Source organism: Pocillopora damicornis, chromosome 8 (assembly GCF_964200805.1).
Source record: "Pocillopora damicornis chromosome 8, jaPocDami1.2, whole genome shotgun sequence".
In the NCBI taxonomy this organism is placed as follows: Eukaryota; Metazoa; Cnidaria; class Anthozoa; order Scleractinia; family Pocilloporidae; genus Pocillopora; species Pocillopora damicornis.
In genome coordinates, this window is record NC_142677.1 from 22,257,327 (window position 1) to 22,275,304 (window position 17,978).

The following is a 17,978-nucleotide window of genomic DNA, read 5'->3' on the forward strand; positions in this document are numbered from 1 at the left end:
TCCAATGAAATCGTCTTCAATTTTGTGTTTAGGTGTCCCTTTAATGGTTGTTATAACTCCTTTACGGTTTTTTAGCTCTTTACTCACACAGAGCTATCAACATTGCTGATCCTAACTGTATGCAGGACCATTGTCATACATGAGCCTCGTTAAGGCTCAGCTTTCTATAGAATCTCTGTAGCTTAGTGGTAGGGCATTTAAGCGTATTTTCGAGGTTCCAATCCTCACGGGGACTCGGGTATTTTTTGTTGTCCCACATTCGTGATAAGAAGAAAAAATACCCCTCTCTCTTTTTATTTCTTACAGGATGTTTGCATTGCAGCCGTTAAAGAGCGTGATATTGACTTTAAGTTGAAGGGTGTGGTGTCTGAATGGAGCACACAAGTGTTTTCTTTCTCAAACTTCAAAAATCGTGGCGAGTTGCTCCTCAAAGGAGCCGAGACGTCTGACATTGTATCTTTAATGGAAGACAGTTTGATGATCCTTGGCTCTCTTCTGAGCAACAGGTAAGCTACTTTTGTTTCCACTTGAAGGACTATCTTGGCCAGTAGAGCCATGGCAGCCATGGAGATTAGAGAACTGCCCCCAACTACCATTTAGTAAACAGCAACGCACTTTTACGGCCCAGCGACACGAAATGAAGTTTCGCACGCGCTTCTCCATTTGTATCGCGCCACTGTCTACTAAATGAGGGCTTGGCAAAGGCTTGAAAAGGGCAAGGAAAAATAAAAACATAAAAAAGAGAGTAGGAGTTAAGATGATATATAAATTACCATCAGTCTTTATCTAATGACAGCACTGGAAATTCTCTTTTTCCCTCCTATGAAATTAACAGCGGCTATTAAATTTTTCTTTAGTAGTTTGTTTGTTCTCTATGTAATTTTTATGCATTCCTATACCGAAATTTCTTTGGGTGTTTTTTTACCGCGTACACATTTTTACAGGTACAATGCTCCGTTCAAAGCTGAAATCCAAAAGTGGGTGGCAAAACTAACGGGATCCACGGAGATTATCGAGAACTGGCTTGTGGTGCAGAACTTGTGGGTTTACTTAGAGGCAGTTTTTGTTGGTGGGGACATCGCTAAACAATTACCTCAGGTTTGTTATTTGTTCTGAGTTCCAATATCCATTTGCCGTTCTACTGCGCTCAGAGAGTCGTAAACATGACGATAACCCTTTCACTCTCAGGATCTCATTAGTAATTCTCCTTACTGTCTGCCATACAACTCTTATGTTGTTACTTCGGAGAATTGGGTATTGGATAAACTAATAATCCCCAAAATGATATTTTTTCTCTATTGGATTAACTAATAATCCCCTAATTAATATTTTTCTCTATTCTCATCACTTCTCTGCTTGATATTGTACTGATACTGAAAGGAAGAATTCTGTCTTTATGACTCATGCGAGTTAAAAGGTTAAGCCAGACCTCAATGAACGCCTTGGGTTGGAAGGTCACTCCTGTTCGTCCAACCTGCTACTCCTGTAGACACTTCCGATTGAAAATCAATCTTTGGGTGGTGGTTTTAAGGTAGCCTTGTCCTTGTAGATCAGGTTAGCAATAACCAGCTAGAAATGATGTAAAAAAGAGCATAACGTCGGTTTCATTCAGTTCAACAAAGGACCAAATATTGAACAGTAGAGGTCTAATGATCGAAAATCTTTCCTCAACTCCTCAATGTTGTCACTACTTCATGATTTGTGTACTGAGACAGTCGCTCAAAGCTACCTCACTGCTCTGTTACGTCCCACAGGAAGCGAAACGTTTCAGTCAGATCGACAAATCATGGGTGAAGATCATGAGCCGAGCACACGAAAACTCCAACGTAGTGCAATGCTGCATGGGCGATGACACTCTTGGACAACTGCTTCCTCACATTCTGGAACAGCTTGAGATTTGTCAGAAATCTCTGAGCGGGTAAGGAGAGAGAAAAAGGGTAATGATTAGGGGGCTGGGGGTTTATTATAATTTTGGAGCAAAAGGACTCTCCCTTTCTATTTGAAGAGGAGAATAAATGGCATTTTGCGTCAGTTTGACTAATCTCTGATATTAACCACCAAGGGACCCTTCCCGTCCCGTAAGTTACCCGTCCCGTAAGTTACCCGTCCCGTAAGTTACCCGTCCCGTAAGTTACCCGTCCCGAAAAGCTGTTTTCTGTATGCGTTGTTAGCATTCAAGATCGAGATGTGAATAGTTTAAAATTTCAGAAATTGATATATCTAGAAAAGAAACAGATTGGGTGGGTTCTTGAGTCTTTGTACTATTCCATATAATGAAAATTTGGCTTCCGGCCTACATTGAGTTACTAGGACTTTCGAGAAACGGGCCAAGGTTTCCGTATGAAGTGCATGCAAATACAAAAAAATTTCCATGCACAATTACTGTTTGAAGACTTACAAATGTTGTAGACAAACGAAGAGATAAGTTAGGGAATATCTCATTTAGTTGAACCAGAGGCCAGTGAAACAGTTCATCATAAAATTGAAGTAGATGAAATTGAATTAATTACCGTAAGAAATTTGGAAAATAGAATGTTCCGCCGGAGAATGTGGCTTTGTGAAAATCTCCCATTAGGATAAGCCGTGTATCAGTGAGATACTTGGGTAGCACATCCTTGGGATTCGCTGTATATCACGATCTTTCCTGGTACCTTTAGGACAAAATGTTGATATTAAAGGCATTTCATTTTTGATAACGCATAGCTACCTTGAAAAGAAACGACTTGTGTTCCCACGTTTCTTCTTCGTGTCCGACCCCGCCCTGCTGGAAATCTTGGGACAGGCCAGCGACTCTCATACCATCCAGGCTCATCTGCTGGGAGTGTTCGACAACGTGAAAACTGTCACGTTCCACGAAAAGGAATATGACAAAATTCTGGCCATCAACTCGCGCGAAGGGGAGTCTGTTACTTTGGAGAACCCAGTCATGGCTCAGGTATGTAACTGTAAATTTTCATCCTGGAATTTAAGCAAAAAAGTGATTAAAGAGATCTTCTTTTCTGTGCTTATTGGTAACTTTTCTATGAGTTGTTCGGTGTTAAAATTTTATCGATGTCAAGGTAATAGTGGCGGGTTCGAGAGATGTAAAAGACTATGCCGCACTCTCTGTGTTGTAGCTCAGTTAGTTGAGGCGCCTAACTAGTATCTGGGAGGCACGGATACGAATCCCGTCGAAGCCTGAATTTTTCCAAGCTTCTTTCCTGCTATTGCTAAAATTGCGATCCATCAGCAAGGATAATTTCTTTTGTCTATCTGTCTGCTGGTTCCAGTGAAATTTATATCATCAAAAGTTGTTGAAATACCATTGTTGTAAATATTTTGACGGTATGACAGCCCTTGGAAGCCCCCGGAAGTCGATGGCAGTCCTTGGCTGGGAGTTAAGTGGGCAGGGAAGGAAAGGGGGAATGCAGTTTTTAAGGGCAGTCCTTTAGGGAGAACAGCATCCTTCGGGAGAAACCTTTGCTCATGCTGCGCGCTGCAGGACACGTAGGCCCTGCTAAGAAAGAGAGAAAAAGAGATAAAAAACTTCTGTTATACGCGTCTCTAAATTTTCACGAGATTAAGCTCTTTATCTTTGAATGTAAAGTTTATAATTATGTGTATCTCTTTAATTGTAGGGTAACGTGGAAGTGTGGCTAAACACACTGTTGAAAGAATCAGGGACTTCATTGCATTCAGTTATTCGAACTGCTTCAATCGCTATCAAGGATCCTAGTTTTAAGCTCAAAGATTTCTTGGATACTTACCCGGCACAGGTGTGGTGCATTTTTACAAGGATATTAGTATTGGTAATAACATGATTTTGAGTGCAAGTTGGTGTTAATAAGCACTAGTAAAATGCAATTTGTAGTCTTTGAAAAATTTACAAGTGCTTATTACACCAAATGACAAGAGGAATCATGTCATATCTTGTTAATAATTTACATCAAAAAACAACACAGAAAGGTGCGGGCGCTATTTGTAATTTACTTTCGTGTTACAACTTTGCACTCGTGTTACACGAGATTGCACTCGTTTTCAGCCAATAAGAAGCGCATATTATTTTCACGTACATTATTAAGAGACAAAGTAAAGTTACTTTGTATTTAGTGAAAATTCGATGAAAAACAGAAGCTTTCTTTACTGACACGCGAAAAACTCGCTATAGCGTTACAACGAACCTAATTATCTATCAATTTATTTCGTTGTGGTTTCAATTTTAGTGACACTTGTTTTAGGTGGCAGACATATTTTGTCGCCTGTTTGCTGTTGTTCGACTGTTTTGATTTATTGTTTTTGATGGTTGGATCGACATAGCAATTGTCAAATTATTGACGATAGTATTATTATCTGTTCATTGTTCACTAAATTAGGTGTAGCGAGCGATGGCTCAGGGTTTCGTTGCGAATCTTTTAGTACTGAGTGTAATTATTACATGATTGCTTTTGTTTTATATAAAAGGTCGGTTTGCTTGGAATCCAGATGATTTGGACTAGAGATGCTGAAGACTCGTTGACTTACGCTAAATCCAACAAAAAGGTGAGAACTATGCAGTGTATGGGCGTCATGTACTAAATTGAGCACTGATGTTGTTTATCAAGGCATCTCGGTCATCACAGTGTCGCAACGGCTAATCTACTGCATCTATTTTTCTAAGTAATTTTTCCATTAAGGGTAGCAAACTTATACCCGTTTGAAAAGTCGAAGCACATCATCTTATTAAAAAAACTAAACATAAAAGTTTTTAATTTCCAGATACGCGAGAATTGTCAGTTACACAAGCGGATTATTGATTTTTTAAAAAATATATATCTCCATGGGGCATTCCCCTTAACAACGCATTTTGTGTAGTAAAAATAAAATTAAATCCACCTACTTGTGTCATGTATCAGCCGCTGTGTTTTTTTCGTAGATCATGGATGAAAGGAACCAGTTTTTCCTGAACATGTTAAACGAGTTGATCGAGGTAACCACGCAGGAACTGACCAAAGTGGAACGTGTCAAGTTTGAAACTCTCGTCACCATTCATGTTCATCAAAGGGACATTTTTGATGAATTGGTAAGTATGAATTCATTAGCTGATTTTTATAAATTGATTTGTAAGGATGTAATTAATATCCAGATTAAAACGCAATTGAAAAAAGTTACAAACTATCATTAACGTGGTGAACAAGACCGAAAAAGGTAAAATTTCCTCAATTCTTTGAAACTTATTAAATTTGAAAAAAAAGGAAAATTGAAAGAAAATCTTATACCCCCAAAAAAGTCGTCAAATGGTTCGCCACGTCTTTAGCTTGTGAGTTTACGAGTGGAGTCAACCATAAATGGATTAGTGTTCTTCGACGGTTTTTTGTTGGATGGTCATGTCACACAGTGTGTTTTGTAGCTCAACCCGTTTCTCTCTGAGATAACGTGCTGTGTAGTAAAACCGAACAACTGCTGCGAAGAAGTCTTTATCAAGATATATATGATTTATTTTTATTCCATTAATTTGTCACTAGTGCCGCAAGAATATCAAGGTACCGACAGATTTTGAATGGCTGAAACAGTCACGCTTCTACTTCCGTGAGGAGACTGACGAGTGTGTGGTGTCCATAACTGATGTGGATTTTGTTTATCAAAATGAATTCTTGGGATGTACCGACAGACTTGTCATTACGCCTTTGACTGACAGGTAAGTATAGATATAAGTTTTTTTCTTTTCAAAGAATCTTTGCACCTTTTCCATCGCTGTCTCTTTTTTTTTCGCTCCGACAAATTATTGAGATTTAAAAAAATAATGTTTGTAAGAAACTAAAGCACTGGTTTATCGATGTCGGGCCTGTGGTGTGATGGTCAGCGGATGGACTCCAAATCGCGAGAAGGTGCGAGCTGTGGGTATGGTTATCTTCGGGTCAAGGAGCGGTGGCCAAGCGCTTTAATCAATTACAAAAGAGAATTTCTTGATGATCTTTCCAGTTACTCGTAAACAAATAATGACCTTTACCGAGCTCAAAACTTGCCATCTCTCTCATTCTATTTGCAAAAATAACCTTGGTTGTTCAGCAAAGTGTTGTATGTCGTTCACGAACGCTTTTTTTGTCTCTAAATTAGGTGTTACATCACTCTGGCCCAGGCCCTCGGAATGTCAATGGGTGGTGCCCCTGCAGGGCCGGCAGGTACTGGAAAGACAGAGACAACTAAGGTGAGACCTAAAAGAGGATATTGTTTTTTCATTGGCTTATGAAGAAAGTTTAAAAGTTAGTTATTAGGAATGTCAGTGTCATTGAACAATTGTACCTGATGTTTGTTATAGGACATGGGCAAAGCTTTGGGTAAATTTGTAGTCGTTTTCAACTGCTCGGATCAGATGGACTACCGTGGCCTGGGTCGAATCTACAAAGGTACGTTTATTCTTGTCTGTTGGTCAGTTTAAGAATGACGTTTAAGGGAACAACAAATGGCGAAAAATGAATTCTGATTTCGTTCACTTTTGCTCTAATGTTTAAATCTATCTGGTAGAAAAAAATTAGAGTTTCTTATTTGCTCATGTAATGGAAATATTCAACTTACGGGTGAGATAAACTGCAAGAATTAACGCAATAAGTTCAATTTTAGTTTTGCCGTTTGCCATCATACTTATCCTCTTGATATTGTTTTTTCTTTATTTATTCTCACAGTGACGTTTTATGCACCTCGAAAAATGTAGGCTAAATTTTTCAAGCTTGTTATTTATATAATCGGCATTATTTATCAAGACTGGCCTAGTTCAGCTTCATGCTGGTTTAGGGCCATTTAGGGCGCAAGTTGACGTGATTTGGGTTAAATAACTGATGTTTTTCTTCATTCTATCAGGTTTGGCGCAGTCTGGAAGCTGGGGCTGTTTCGATGAGTTCAACCGCATCGAGCTACCTGTACTGTCCGTGGCCGCTCAACAAATTCACGTTGTGCTCACGTGCAAGAAAGAGAGGAAAAAGATGTTTGTCTTCACGGATGGCGATGAAGTTGACATGGATCCAGAGTTCGGTATCTTTTTGACCATGGTAAGTGTGAGGACAGTATACAACCATATCGAGTAAAAATATTTGGGATATTTCCATAAAATGAAGACAAAATGAAAATTTGTCATTGATCCAACTTATCGTTCATTCTTTAGTGTTCCTTCTCCTAAACTTTCCCCGCCCCCTTTCCCAGAAATAATATGTGAGCACGCTAGCTACTGATTGCCCATAGATGAGAGCAAGATTTTGATTGGGATATGGTTTGGAGGGAAACATGATGAAATATGATAGAATTTGGACTGAAGCTATCCTCTCTTTTCTGGCTTAATTTATGGGCCATGCCAGGAATACAATATTTATGCACCACGTATTCTCGGATATATTCCTCTTGGTCAAATGTCATATTTTGGTTTGGCAGCTAGCAACGTTTGTGACCAAAACTGCACGTCATTTGTTTTTCTGGTACAGCAGATAATAGTAATTTTCTGACTGTTTGAATAGAACCCAGGCTATGCCGGGCGCCAAGAGCTGCCAGAAAATTTGAAGATCATGTTCCGCACAGTAGCGATGATGGTACCTGACAGACAGATCATTATCCGTGTCAAGCTTGCTGCCAGTGGTTTTATCAGAAATATCAACTTATCCCAGAAATTCTTCACTTTGTATAAACTGTGCGAGGAACAGCTCACCAAACAGGTTTGTCTGATGTTTCTTTTTTACTGTTTCAATAAAGTTTTGCATTGTTTGGCAAACAGGCTGGTGATATCTACCAACACAAAAGGAGTGTAAGTCTTTTCGTTACTAAGATCGCAGTTATTGAACGAAATCATCTGTTAACCTTCTATTTGACTTTTAACTTGCGTGGACTTAAAATGTACTGGTATTTCGAGCAAGATACACGTCGAGAAATATTTTAAACATAACTTGTCACTTCTGAATTTGTTGCTCTTAACCCCAGGTGCATTACGATTTCGGTCTTCGGAACATTTTGTCTGTGCTCAGGACTCTTGGAGCAGTGAAGAGAGCCAATCCTGAGGTAATGTGCTTTCCACTTCTATCTCTTTTATCATCATTCAATAAGTCGATTTTCTAGGGTATGCATGCTTCGACAGTTACTTAGGTTGGTTACCCTTTGTACGTAATAACAGCTTGGATAAGTGCGTGGATCCGTAGCGCGCGTTTCTTGCGTGAGTGTTTAAGAGGAGCGGGTGAGCGTAGACCCTCGCGAGGGAAAATACATTCTTGCGCATGTCATACTCGCACCATGGTCAAACTTAATGGCTTTTGTCGTCGGCTGCGAATTTGCCTATCGCATTAGTATTAATAACTCGCCTTTTTTCCTTTACTACTATTGTCATTGAGTATCACCCCCGAATAACGCCTCTTTGTACTAAACTCTCCTTGATAGCAGCTCTTTAAACTTTGGTCTGTCGTGACCTCATATTCTGAAATTAAAATCCATTAGTTTTTTGTTTCTCTTCTTCTTACGAAACCAATTTATACTGATAGTCTTGTTTTCCTCCGTTAACAGGATAGTGAAGATCGTATTGTGATGCGAGTGTTGCGTGACATGAACTTGAGCAAGCTGGTTGACGAAGATGAACCACTCTTCATGAGTTTGATTGATGACTTGTTCCCAGGCCTTACTCTAGACAAAGCAGGATACCCGGATATTGAACAAGCCATTGCTGACGCTGTCGAGGAAGTTAAACTTGTCAATCACGCACCATGGACACTCAAACTGATTCAGGTTTTACATTTTTTCTATAATGATACTTCAGTAAACAATTTTTCAGGTGATCAAAGTAGCGGAAACATGGAGAATTACTGACCTGAATTGCAAACAACGTTATAAAAACTTTATATTGAATTTTTGAAATCCACAAACGATTTCGTGGTTCATTTAAAGTGGAGGATTTATAGGTGCTGAAACAATTTTTACTTGGACATACCCTCGGAGTTGGCTTAACACAGCACCATATGATACTTTTTCCTAGTAGTATTTAACAATGTTACGTGGAGTTAACTGTGTCCTTCTGCTCACCAGCTCTATGAAACTCAGCGCGTCCGTCATGGTATGATGGCCCTGGGTCCCAGTGGTGCTGGAAAGACCAAATGTATAAACATTCTGATGAAAGCCATGACACAGTGTGGTGCACCGCACAAAGAGTACCGCATGAATCCTAAGGTAACAAGACAACTACGTTCTGCTCACTGATTTATCATGTTCACTAAAATTTTTTTTTTTAGACATTCGTTACTGGCGAGTGTCACTGTGGAGAATTGTGAGAAACAGGATTCTTGCCCTACCAGGTTAACGGTCGAACTCTCACAGTCTGACGATTTACCTGGTTCGTGTGCGTCACAGGACCTGGGTTTTGCTGAATGAACATAGAGGTTCATGCATTTCTTTTAACACTAAGAGGACCAAGAAGCTGTTGTTGGCAAGAATGTTTGAGTACTATTGTTGATATCGGAGAAATTTGACGTTTCGTCAAATGTAGCGCTTACGGTCATGTGTAACGTTTATTTTTCTCGTCAGGCAATCACTGCCCCTCAAATGTTTGGTCGACTGGATGTCTCCACCAATGATTGGACCGACGGAATCTTTTCCACGCTTTGGAGACGAACCCTAAGGGCAAAGAAAGTAAGTATTTATGCAAAAAGTGGAGTTTTTTGTCTAGCATGATGTGGAGTGATTAAAACCTCGGACTTTTCTCTTAAACTGTAAAGCGCTGTTGAATGCTGTACAAAATGCCACATAGGAAATCATGCTTCGAACGTCTGTTACACTATTTGATTCCTCGTCCCGGACTTCAGTTTACTCATTTGTCGTCTTGTCAACTTGGGTTTTCAAACCATATATAAACTGCAAACAAAAGCTCCCCTAAGCGTGCCGTTGGAACATCTGTTCACTAAACCTACCGAAATGGCAATCTTTCCTAAGATGATGTTGCAAACCATCGATAGTCTAATTAACTTGAGTTTTTTTTTCTACTTTTTTAAGATATGTTTACCTCCACGATAAAAAAGGAAATACTATTTAGAGGTGAACTTAATGTTTCCTTTTAACGTTCAAATATCACTGTGCCTTTTTTTTTTTGCTAGGGAGAGCATATATGGATTGTTTTAGACGGTCCTGTGGACGCTATCTGGATTGAAAATCTGAACAGTGTGTTGGATGACAACAAAACACTAACCCTGGCTAATGGTGATCGAATTCCAATGGCGCCAAACTGCAAGGTTGTGTTTGAACCCCATAACATTGACAACGCTTCACCTGCCACGGTTTCAAGGTAAAACAACAATCCGCTTTCGGGAAATTTACTGTAATGAGAAGTTAGTAGCTTTTGTGACATTTTTTATTCGAGCGCTTTTCGACTGAGTGTCGCAAAAACAAAACCAAAGCAATCAAAACGGCCAATCAAAATAAAAGAAATATCACAAGCAACCGCCAAGGGCTCAAAATGAAGACGAGAAACTTCCTGAAGTGAGGGAAAATGCTCGGGACTAAGTTGCGATTTGTCTTAATTTTCATCTGATTTTCCCCGGGAGGAGGCGTGAATTTCCACGCTAATTACAGAGCGTAGAAGAGCGCTTTTCGATCGAGTGCCATAAAACCAAACCCAAAATCATCACAACGGCCATCAGAGGTGAGGAAATTACCTTTTAGAGCCCATGAGAATTCAGAATAAAAACAACCAAACTGCCCAAAGCGCAGGAAGTTAAATGCAAGCGATAAAGTCGTGATTGGTTCTTGGCTTGCCACTTGTTGAGTGAGAGAGTGGTGCGAGTTTTCTGGACCAATCACAGAGCGAAGTTAAGCAAAACCAATGCCGTGCCGGATTATTTTCAACACGCTACTGAAAATCACTCTAAAACAAACGCCCATGTAATCGCGAATTATTTTCGACGCTCAGTTTGAGATTGCTTTGTCATTGCATTACGTTATCAACAATTCCATCATTCTTACATTCTCTTGCACAGAAATGGTATGGTTTATATGAGTTCATCTGCGCTGGATTGGAGACCTATTTTACAGGTTAGCTGTGTAGTTTAATCTCTTTTAACACTACATTTTGACTTTATTTATCATAAGACGTTTTTAGTGGTTCGGAACTCTTCTAAGTTGATCGTAACTCTGATTGTTCATCACTAGGGATGGTTAAACACACGTCCTCAACTCGAGGCTGATGTCCTCTTCTCTCTGTTTGAGAGTGTGTTCGATGAACTGAGGACATTTGTTATTCAGAATTGTGTGCCAAAGATGGAGGTAAGTAACACTTCAGTTTCTGTGCGTAAAGCGCTTGATTTACAGTGTTTAAAATTACGGGTAGACCTTTTTGCTTCGCAAGGTTCGATCACATTCACCACTTTGCCTCATCGTGGGGTGGGAAAAGAAATTTACCCAAGCAAATGGCTAGCATAACCTCAGCCAAAGTAAGTCATCTATTCCCTCTCGTCTATTTATTTATTAATTTTTTTTTCATACAGGTACTTGAGTGTAACAACATCGTTCAAGCCATGAACATTCTTGAAGGTTTGATTCCGGGCGAGGATGCCCCAAAACAAGTCGATGCGAGCCATTTGGAAAAACTGTTTGTGTTTTCTCTCATGTGGAGTGTCGGAGCTCTTCTTGAGCTTGAAGATCGTAAGAAGGTAACGAAGTGCAACGAGTTTAAATGATTTAGCATAACACTTTCCCCTATTTATAATTTTCGAATGATATATCTTCTTGACAAATGTTTCAATACTGCAGAATTATAGCATTGTCGTTCCCGACGTTGTAAGCTACTGAATGTTTGCATTCCCCGAATACTTAGCATTCTACAATTGGTATTCCGCACTAAGGTCAGCTTCAAATAGCTGAGATCCTAATCAGCTTTAAAAGGAACGAAGTTTTAAGAATGCGGTTCCCTATACACTAGTAAAGATACGAGAGAGGAACGAGTGTGGCTACAATTTGAGATGTTAAATACAGATGGAAAACCAAAACACTGTATGCCTTGGGGTTCAAAGGTTTTTCTTCTATGCAAGTGCTAATTTCTGCGAAAAAAGTTTTTCAGTTCTTGAGCTCATCAGCTTCTTGTGTCAGCTAATTAGTTTCTCTGGTGTCATTCACACTGAGGGACATAATTGAGGTTTGATGTTTATAGTTCTGTATTTCTTTTCGTAGATGGAAGGATTTTTGAGTGGAAAAGGTAGCCTCAATTTACCTCCAGTTGAAGGACAAGACACAATTTTTGAATATCTGGTGAACGAGCAAGGAGAATGGGAACATTGGTCACAAAGGGTCAGTTTTTTCAACCACATATCACGAATCCTAACATTTTCCTGTTGTGTCATTGGCGTCAACAGGTCAGGTCACGTGACACACTAATACCCCGTTCACACCAGAGCTTAAACATGTTTAAAATCTGTTTTGATAAGCAGATTTAATAAGACTAGCCGTTCACACTGCGGGCGCGTTTATCAAAACACGTCTAAAACCGTGTTTAACAAAACTACCTCGCGAGGTACTTTAACAATCGTGTTTAATAAAACACATTCAAAATGGCTGAAGAAACTAAAACGCGCGGAAGAGTTTGGGTGCACAAAGAAACCCTCCTGTTACTTGAAAAGTGGGGAGACGAGAATATCCAACTCCAGCTAAAATCATGCATAAGAAAAAAGCCTATATGGTTAGAAATTGCGGCATATCTTCGAGCTGCAGGCTATGAAGACAGAGACGACGGCAGCTGCAAGACACGAATTCACACTCTGATAAGCGCCTATAGAAGCTACAAGGACGAATGCGCCAAGACGGGAAATGCCACACCAAAGAAGAAGCTGGCTTTCTTCTCTCCGTGTTTACCAAAACAAAAGCACAATATTTCGCCCATCTACCATTTTGTTTACGTTTTAAATGTTGTGGCTGTATGATGTTGTAACACTTTACGTCAATTACAATTACACGAACGCGAGGCAGCTCTTGTTGTTCGGTGTGAACGGGTTGATCAGTTAACCATGTTTAATTAAGCATGGTTTCATTAAACTTTGTTTAATTAAACATGTTTTGATGGTGTGAACGGGGTATAAGACTGTGAAGTATTAAGTCATATGCACCTCATTTATCAGTGTTCATTTCCAGACATTTGTGTTCAATTTGTATGGCTCTATGGACGATCAGATTATCATTGCATTTCATGCAAACACAACCTTGCCCTCTTTTACGTACCGATTTCAAGTTCTCCAGTGAAACTTCTCCTAGCGAGAATATCGGCAGGAGGGTATACTGGATGGCCTCTACTCGACCTTTTTCGCTTCTTCGTTATCAGTTACTTGTCCTGTTGCATTGCCCTTGAAAGAATATTTTTTTCACTAGCGCGGTAATTTTATTTCTTCCCAAGTTATGACTTACTGCTATGATTCTTTTGTAGGTTCCTGTCTATGAATATCCGAAGACTACCATACCAGAGTACGCTTCTATTTTGGTTCCTAATGTGGATAACACTCGAACTGACTACCTTATCCACGCTTTGGCCAAACAGGGCAAGGTAACTATACTTCAGTTTCAATTTTCGATGTAAACATTTATTTTGTTAATATCGTTTATATTCCTATTAACAGGAGTTAGATTGTCAGAATAGTCTACGGATCCAGCTGTTGTCCAGGGTATTAATTAGGCACCAGAGATTGGACAACTCTTAAAGTTTCGATGGCCTGAGCTTTTTTTTTTATTCATACATGGAGAACATAATCCCCTTTTTTACACTATTCTTCTGCTACTAAATTTCTTCATCAACGCCCTTGATAGAGAAAGACATGACACTTTTCTCTGGGTAGAAGAATTAGTTGGGCCTTATACTAGAAAAATTATAATATTTGGCGTCTGACGTTCGGTATTCCGGTAGTTTATTGGTGGTTCTTTATATCGTTTACCAGACACGAAGGTCGAAAGTCGACTTGTCCATGTGCAGGACCATAACTTGTCCTTGTACTGTTCTATTTCGTAGGCCATTGACTAAATTTGAGATATAAAACATCTATTTTTTTTTTAATCCTCTTAGGCTGTGCTATTGATCGGTGAACAGGGCTCAGCTAAGACAGTTATGATGAAGGGTTACTGTAACAAATATGACCCAGAACAACAGCTCTTCAAATCACTCAATTTCTCCTCTGCAACGACACCCAATATGTTCCAGGTAAGTTTTGTTTTGTGTTGTTGAGTGGCCATATATGACCTGCCAAATAGTCATACATCACTATCACTGTAGAATTACTACGTAATGGATTTCTGAAAGTGACCATATCTGACAGCAACAAAACTGTTACTGCTTTTTCAATTTTATGTGCAAGATGAATTTGAATTTTCACTTTGGTTCCCAGATCGGCTCAGTCCTTGGATCGCCTTTACGACAGGCGGTCAGCGCTGAATTACGACTCGGAGTTAATTTGGGATTGATTTCTCGTCAATTTTGGGGGTGTGTCTGGCGTAAAAATGTGTGTAAGGTTGTAGAACGAGGTTAATGTATTATTATCTCTAAAACACTATTCTTGGGTCAACTCAATCGTGTTTTGATCTGAGCTACCCGGTGTTTAACGAAAGAAAGGAATACATCTTCTTTTCCCGTCATCTTTGAATTATTTCTTGATTTTTGTTTAGCTACATTTATACTTCCCTGTAAAATAGAGCACTCGTTATCTGCATCGTAAACGTGCCCCAGACAGGAACGTATTTTGCCAACGGTTTTTGTCTCTTGATTGACTGTAGCGAACTATCGAGAGCTACGTGGACAAACGAATGGGAACAACTTACGGCCCTCCAGCAGGAAAGAAAATGACAGTGTTTGTTGATGACATCAACATGCCAATCATTAACGAGTGGGGAGACCAGGTAACCTACTTTTACTCTCTTTTAGAATCAGGAGTGTTTGTCTAAAATGTAGGAAGGTGGTCTCCTGTCTCCTTAAAATCTTGCTGTTGAAAATCGTCATGTAGAAAAATCAACGAGGGGTCATCTGTCTGATTATCCATCACGGGATGCGAGGGGATGAGGATATAGATGCGGAATGAATTTATTTAATTCTCAGTTCCATTTATGGACAATTTAGTGCTGATGGAACATAATTTTTGTCAATGTAAACAGGAACTTTAAGATTTAACCATTTCCTCTGTTACCAAGTTTTTGTTAAGCTGAAACAATTGAATACCTTGTTATTTAGCTCTAGAAATCAGACAGCGACTAGTGCTTTCTGTTACCTCTTTATCTGCTTAATTCATGAGGTTTTGGCTGATTAAGTTTTACGATTTCAGATTACCAATGAAATCGTTCGACAAGTAATGGAGATGAAAGGTTTTTACAGTCTTGACAAACCCGGTGATTTCACCAGCATAGTTGACATTCAGTTCGTGGCAGCTATGATTCAACCAGGAGGAGGCCGCAATGACATTCCAAGCCGCCTGAAACGTCAGTTTACCATCTTGAACTGTACGCTTCCCGCAAATGCTTCGATCGACAAGATCTTCAGTTCCATCGGTAGTGGCTACTTTAACACCGAGCGGGGATTCCCCGCAGAGCTGCAGAAGATGGTTAATCCTTTGGTGTCAAGCACGAGGAAGCTTTGGCAGAAAACGAAGATTAAAATGCTTCCCACGCCAGCCAAGTTTCACTACATCTTCAATCTGCGAGATCTCAGTAGAATTTGGCAGGTATGAGTTAAACAAGTGAATTCTTGTTTTACGAGTTTCGCAGTTTTCCCATCACGTCCGGTGTGAAAATACGTGCGTCAGACTTGCAAACAATACAGGCGCCAGTAACACAATAAGTTAACGTACTTTTTGTTTAACCGTACTTTTTTGTTTGCCAAATGATTGGTTGAAAAGGGAACTTGAATCAAGCAGTCGTTCGTCGGTTCGTACCCCTGTTTTTAGGCCTGCGAGTCAATCAGCCACTCAATCAATGAACAATGCACTGAGGCATGGAAGCAATCAAGCAATCAAGTGTTATACCAGGCAATTAATCATTTAATTAATTAACTGACTTTTTTAATTGATTTTTTTTGAACAGGGCATGCTTACTGTGACATCTGAGGTTGCGACCACTCCCACAATTTTTCTTAACCTTTGGAAGCACGAGTGCAACAGAGTCATTGCCGACCGCTTCACGAATCAGCAGGATAAAGATTGGTTCGAAAAGGCCATCAAGCAGGTTGTGGAAGAAGACTTTGACGCTGAGACTAGCGGCCTGTTGGAGGCAGAACCTTATTTTGTGGATTTCATGCGAGATGCCCCAGAACCAACTGGTAAGGAAAAATCTGCAAGCAATCCCAGACAATTACTACCATTTCCAAAGTGTATAACACTATTTAAGTCTTGGTTCCAGCAACAGTGGCAACACATTTTGGCCCGGTCTATACGATTTCCATCAGTACAACCACTTTTCCTTTGCAAAATAATGGCTACATAATAAATAGGGACGACTTCTTAGCATTCTTAATGACGCCCCAGGTGTGGGACTGTGGTGAGTGGGACTAACGTTTATCCACTTGCAATTTGTATTGGTAATCGCTTGTCAATGAATTTGATGTCAACTTTTTGTACTCAATTTCCACTTTCTGCTCTGTTTGGGATAAATTGACGTGTTTTCGGCCAACGAGCATGCTGAAGTTTTCGCATGTGATCCAAAGTTTTCCTACCAATGTCTCTTCTTTATTTTTCCTTTTTGAATTTTCCTTATGACCAGTTGGTTGTGTAAGTTGATCTAAAACCGTGTGATCTAGCTTCCTTGTAGATGGAGCAAGGAATAAGAACTGTGAATTCGTATCCTTACAGGTGGAACCTGGCTAGAGTCTGCATTTACCTAACTTCCCATCAAACCCATTCCAGATAGAAAATGGGCCACCTCAAATGTTTTTCTATACTAAAAAGGATAGCTTACTGAATGGAAGGCTTCTGCTGATAGAAAGCGACAGTTTTATTATTGACTTCCCTGCAATAATCGTTGCCCTGATGTCTTAGTTTACCTTTTCCTCTCCTGAACCTTAATTTTCTCAAACTTTTTACTCGATTTGCATGTATCTCTACAATGAAGTGTTCCTTATTGGTACTTTAATCTTAAGCTAGTGTTCTTTAACTCAAAGGCTCCCTTATTTCCCCTCTCTCTCAAGTCACTTTCAATACCAGGATTCTAATCTATTCTCTTGACTTGCTTGCAAGTTTCTTCATTTTCGTTGTTCTAGGCTTTGTCTCTTCAATCTTATCTGCTCTTCAGCTTTGATTGTAACAGATAACAAGAACAAAAAAGAAGGCAAAGCCGCGAAACCCAAAGGTCCGAAGAGTTCATCAACAGGTGGACCTTCTGTTGGGCCTAAGGGCTCAGGTATAACTGTTGCACTTATTTTTATCCCTCTTCTTTCTGTATTCCTCCCTCTGTTTTCTTTATTCCAGACGAGAATTGGAAACCGTTTCCAAGTCCATTTCTGGGGAATTCTTCGATTTTTTCCAATCCCACCTATCCCTTGTAAAAGTTTCTCTTCCATTTTTGACGCACAGCTGTACCTTAGTAAAGCAAGTCAGGATTCTGTAGTGAACCTACCTACTCTTTATAGAGTAGTATTTCTTTCTCGATGGTCGTTCTTTTAAGTATTCTTTAGGAGAGCAACACTCGGTGCTCTTCAGCAAATTATTCATCGAAGATGTCTCCTAAAATCTATTCAATCCGTTTGCAAATGCGCACTGAACTCACTTTAACCCTTTCCATCCTAACATCAGTATGCATATTCTCTGTACAGTTCTCTAAATTCTAAGCTGCTGATAAGGAGAATTTGTTGAACAATCAAGTGCTTGAGTTTGTGATCATTTCCTTTATTCTCATGACCTTAATGTTTGATTCAGGGATGATATTGTTGGAAGAAGTTAGGAGCTTATCACTCTTAACTTGGACTTGTTATTTCTACTCTTCTGCTTTTGTTGCGGAGATTATTGGCTCATCTTCACTTTTCTTCCTCAAAATTTAAAACAAGATTGCTTGACTCCAGT

At 39.6% G+C, this 17,978-nt stretch overlaps 1 protein-coding gene across 2 annotated transcripts in view; it reads left to right on the forward strand.

Moving 5' to 3' along the window:
• LOC113678903 (dynein axonemal heavy chain 5) overlaps positions 1 to 17,978 on the forward strand; it is a 61,775-nt gene that overhangs the window by 20,784 nt on the left and 23,013 nt on the right. For both annotated transcript variants that reach the window (XM_089214912.1, XM_027195820.2), the window contains exons 42-67: positions 307 to 506; positions 945 to 1,098; positions 1,755 to 1,918; positions 2,704 to 2,935; positions 3,618 to 3,755; positions 4,441 to 4,518; positions 4,892 to 5,038; positions 5,481 to 5,653; positions 6,073 to 6,163; positions 6,275 to 6,362; positions 6,814 to 7,001; positions 7,461 to 7,655; positions 7,918 to 7,995; positions 8,491 to 8,709; positions 9,007 to 9,147; positions 9,502 to 9,606; positions 10,068 to 10,255; positions 10,947 to 11,001; positions 11,119 to 11,232; positions 11,454 to 11,618; positions 12,136 to 12,252; positions 13,379 to 13,495; positions 14,009 to 14,143; positions 14,713 to 14,835; positions 15,255 to 15,650; positions 16,009 to 16,243. In XM_089214912.1, the coding sequence (XP_089071038.1) occupies positions 307 to 506; positions 945 to 1,098; positions 1,755 to 1,918; positions 2,704 to 2,935; positions 3,618 to 3,755; positions 4,441 to 4,518; positions 4,892 to 5,038; positions 5,481 to 5,653; positions 6,073 to 6,163; positions 6,275 to 6,362; positions 6,814 to 7,001; positions 7,461 to 7,655; positions 7,918 to 7,995; positions 8,491 to 8,709; positions 9,007 to 9,147; positions 9,502 to 9,606; positions 10,068 to 10,255; positions 10,947 to 11,001; positions 11,119 to 11,232; positions 11,454 to 11,618; positions 12,136 to 12,252; positions 13,379 to 13,495; positions 14,009 to 14,143; positions 14,713 to 14,835; positions 15,255 to 15,650; positions 16,009 to 16,243 (4,036 nt within the window). The remainder of the gene's footprint in view (positions 1 to 306; positions 507 to 944; positions 1,099 to 1,754; positions 1,919 to 2,703; positions 2,936 to 3,617; positions 3,756 to 4,440; positions 4,519 to 4,891; positions 5,039 to 5,480; positions 5,654 to 6,072; positions 6,164 to 6,274; positions 6,363 to 6,813; positions 7,002 to 7,460; positions 7,656 to 7,917; positions 7,996 to 8,490; positions 8,710 to 9,006; positions 9,148 to 9,501; positions 9,607 to 10,067; positions 10,256 to 10,946; positions 11,002 to 11,118; positions 11,233 to 11,453; positions 11,619 to 12,135; positions 12,253 to 13,378; positions 13,496 to 14,008; positions 14,144 to 14,712; positions 14,836 to 15,254; positions 15,651 to 16,008; positions 16,244 to 17,978) is intronic.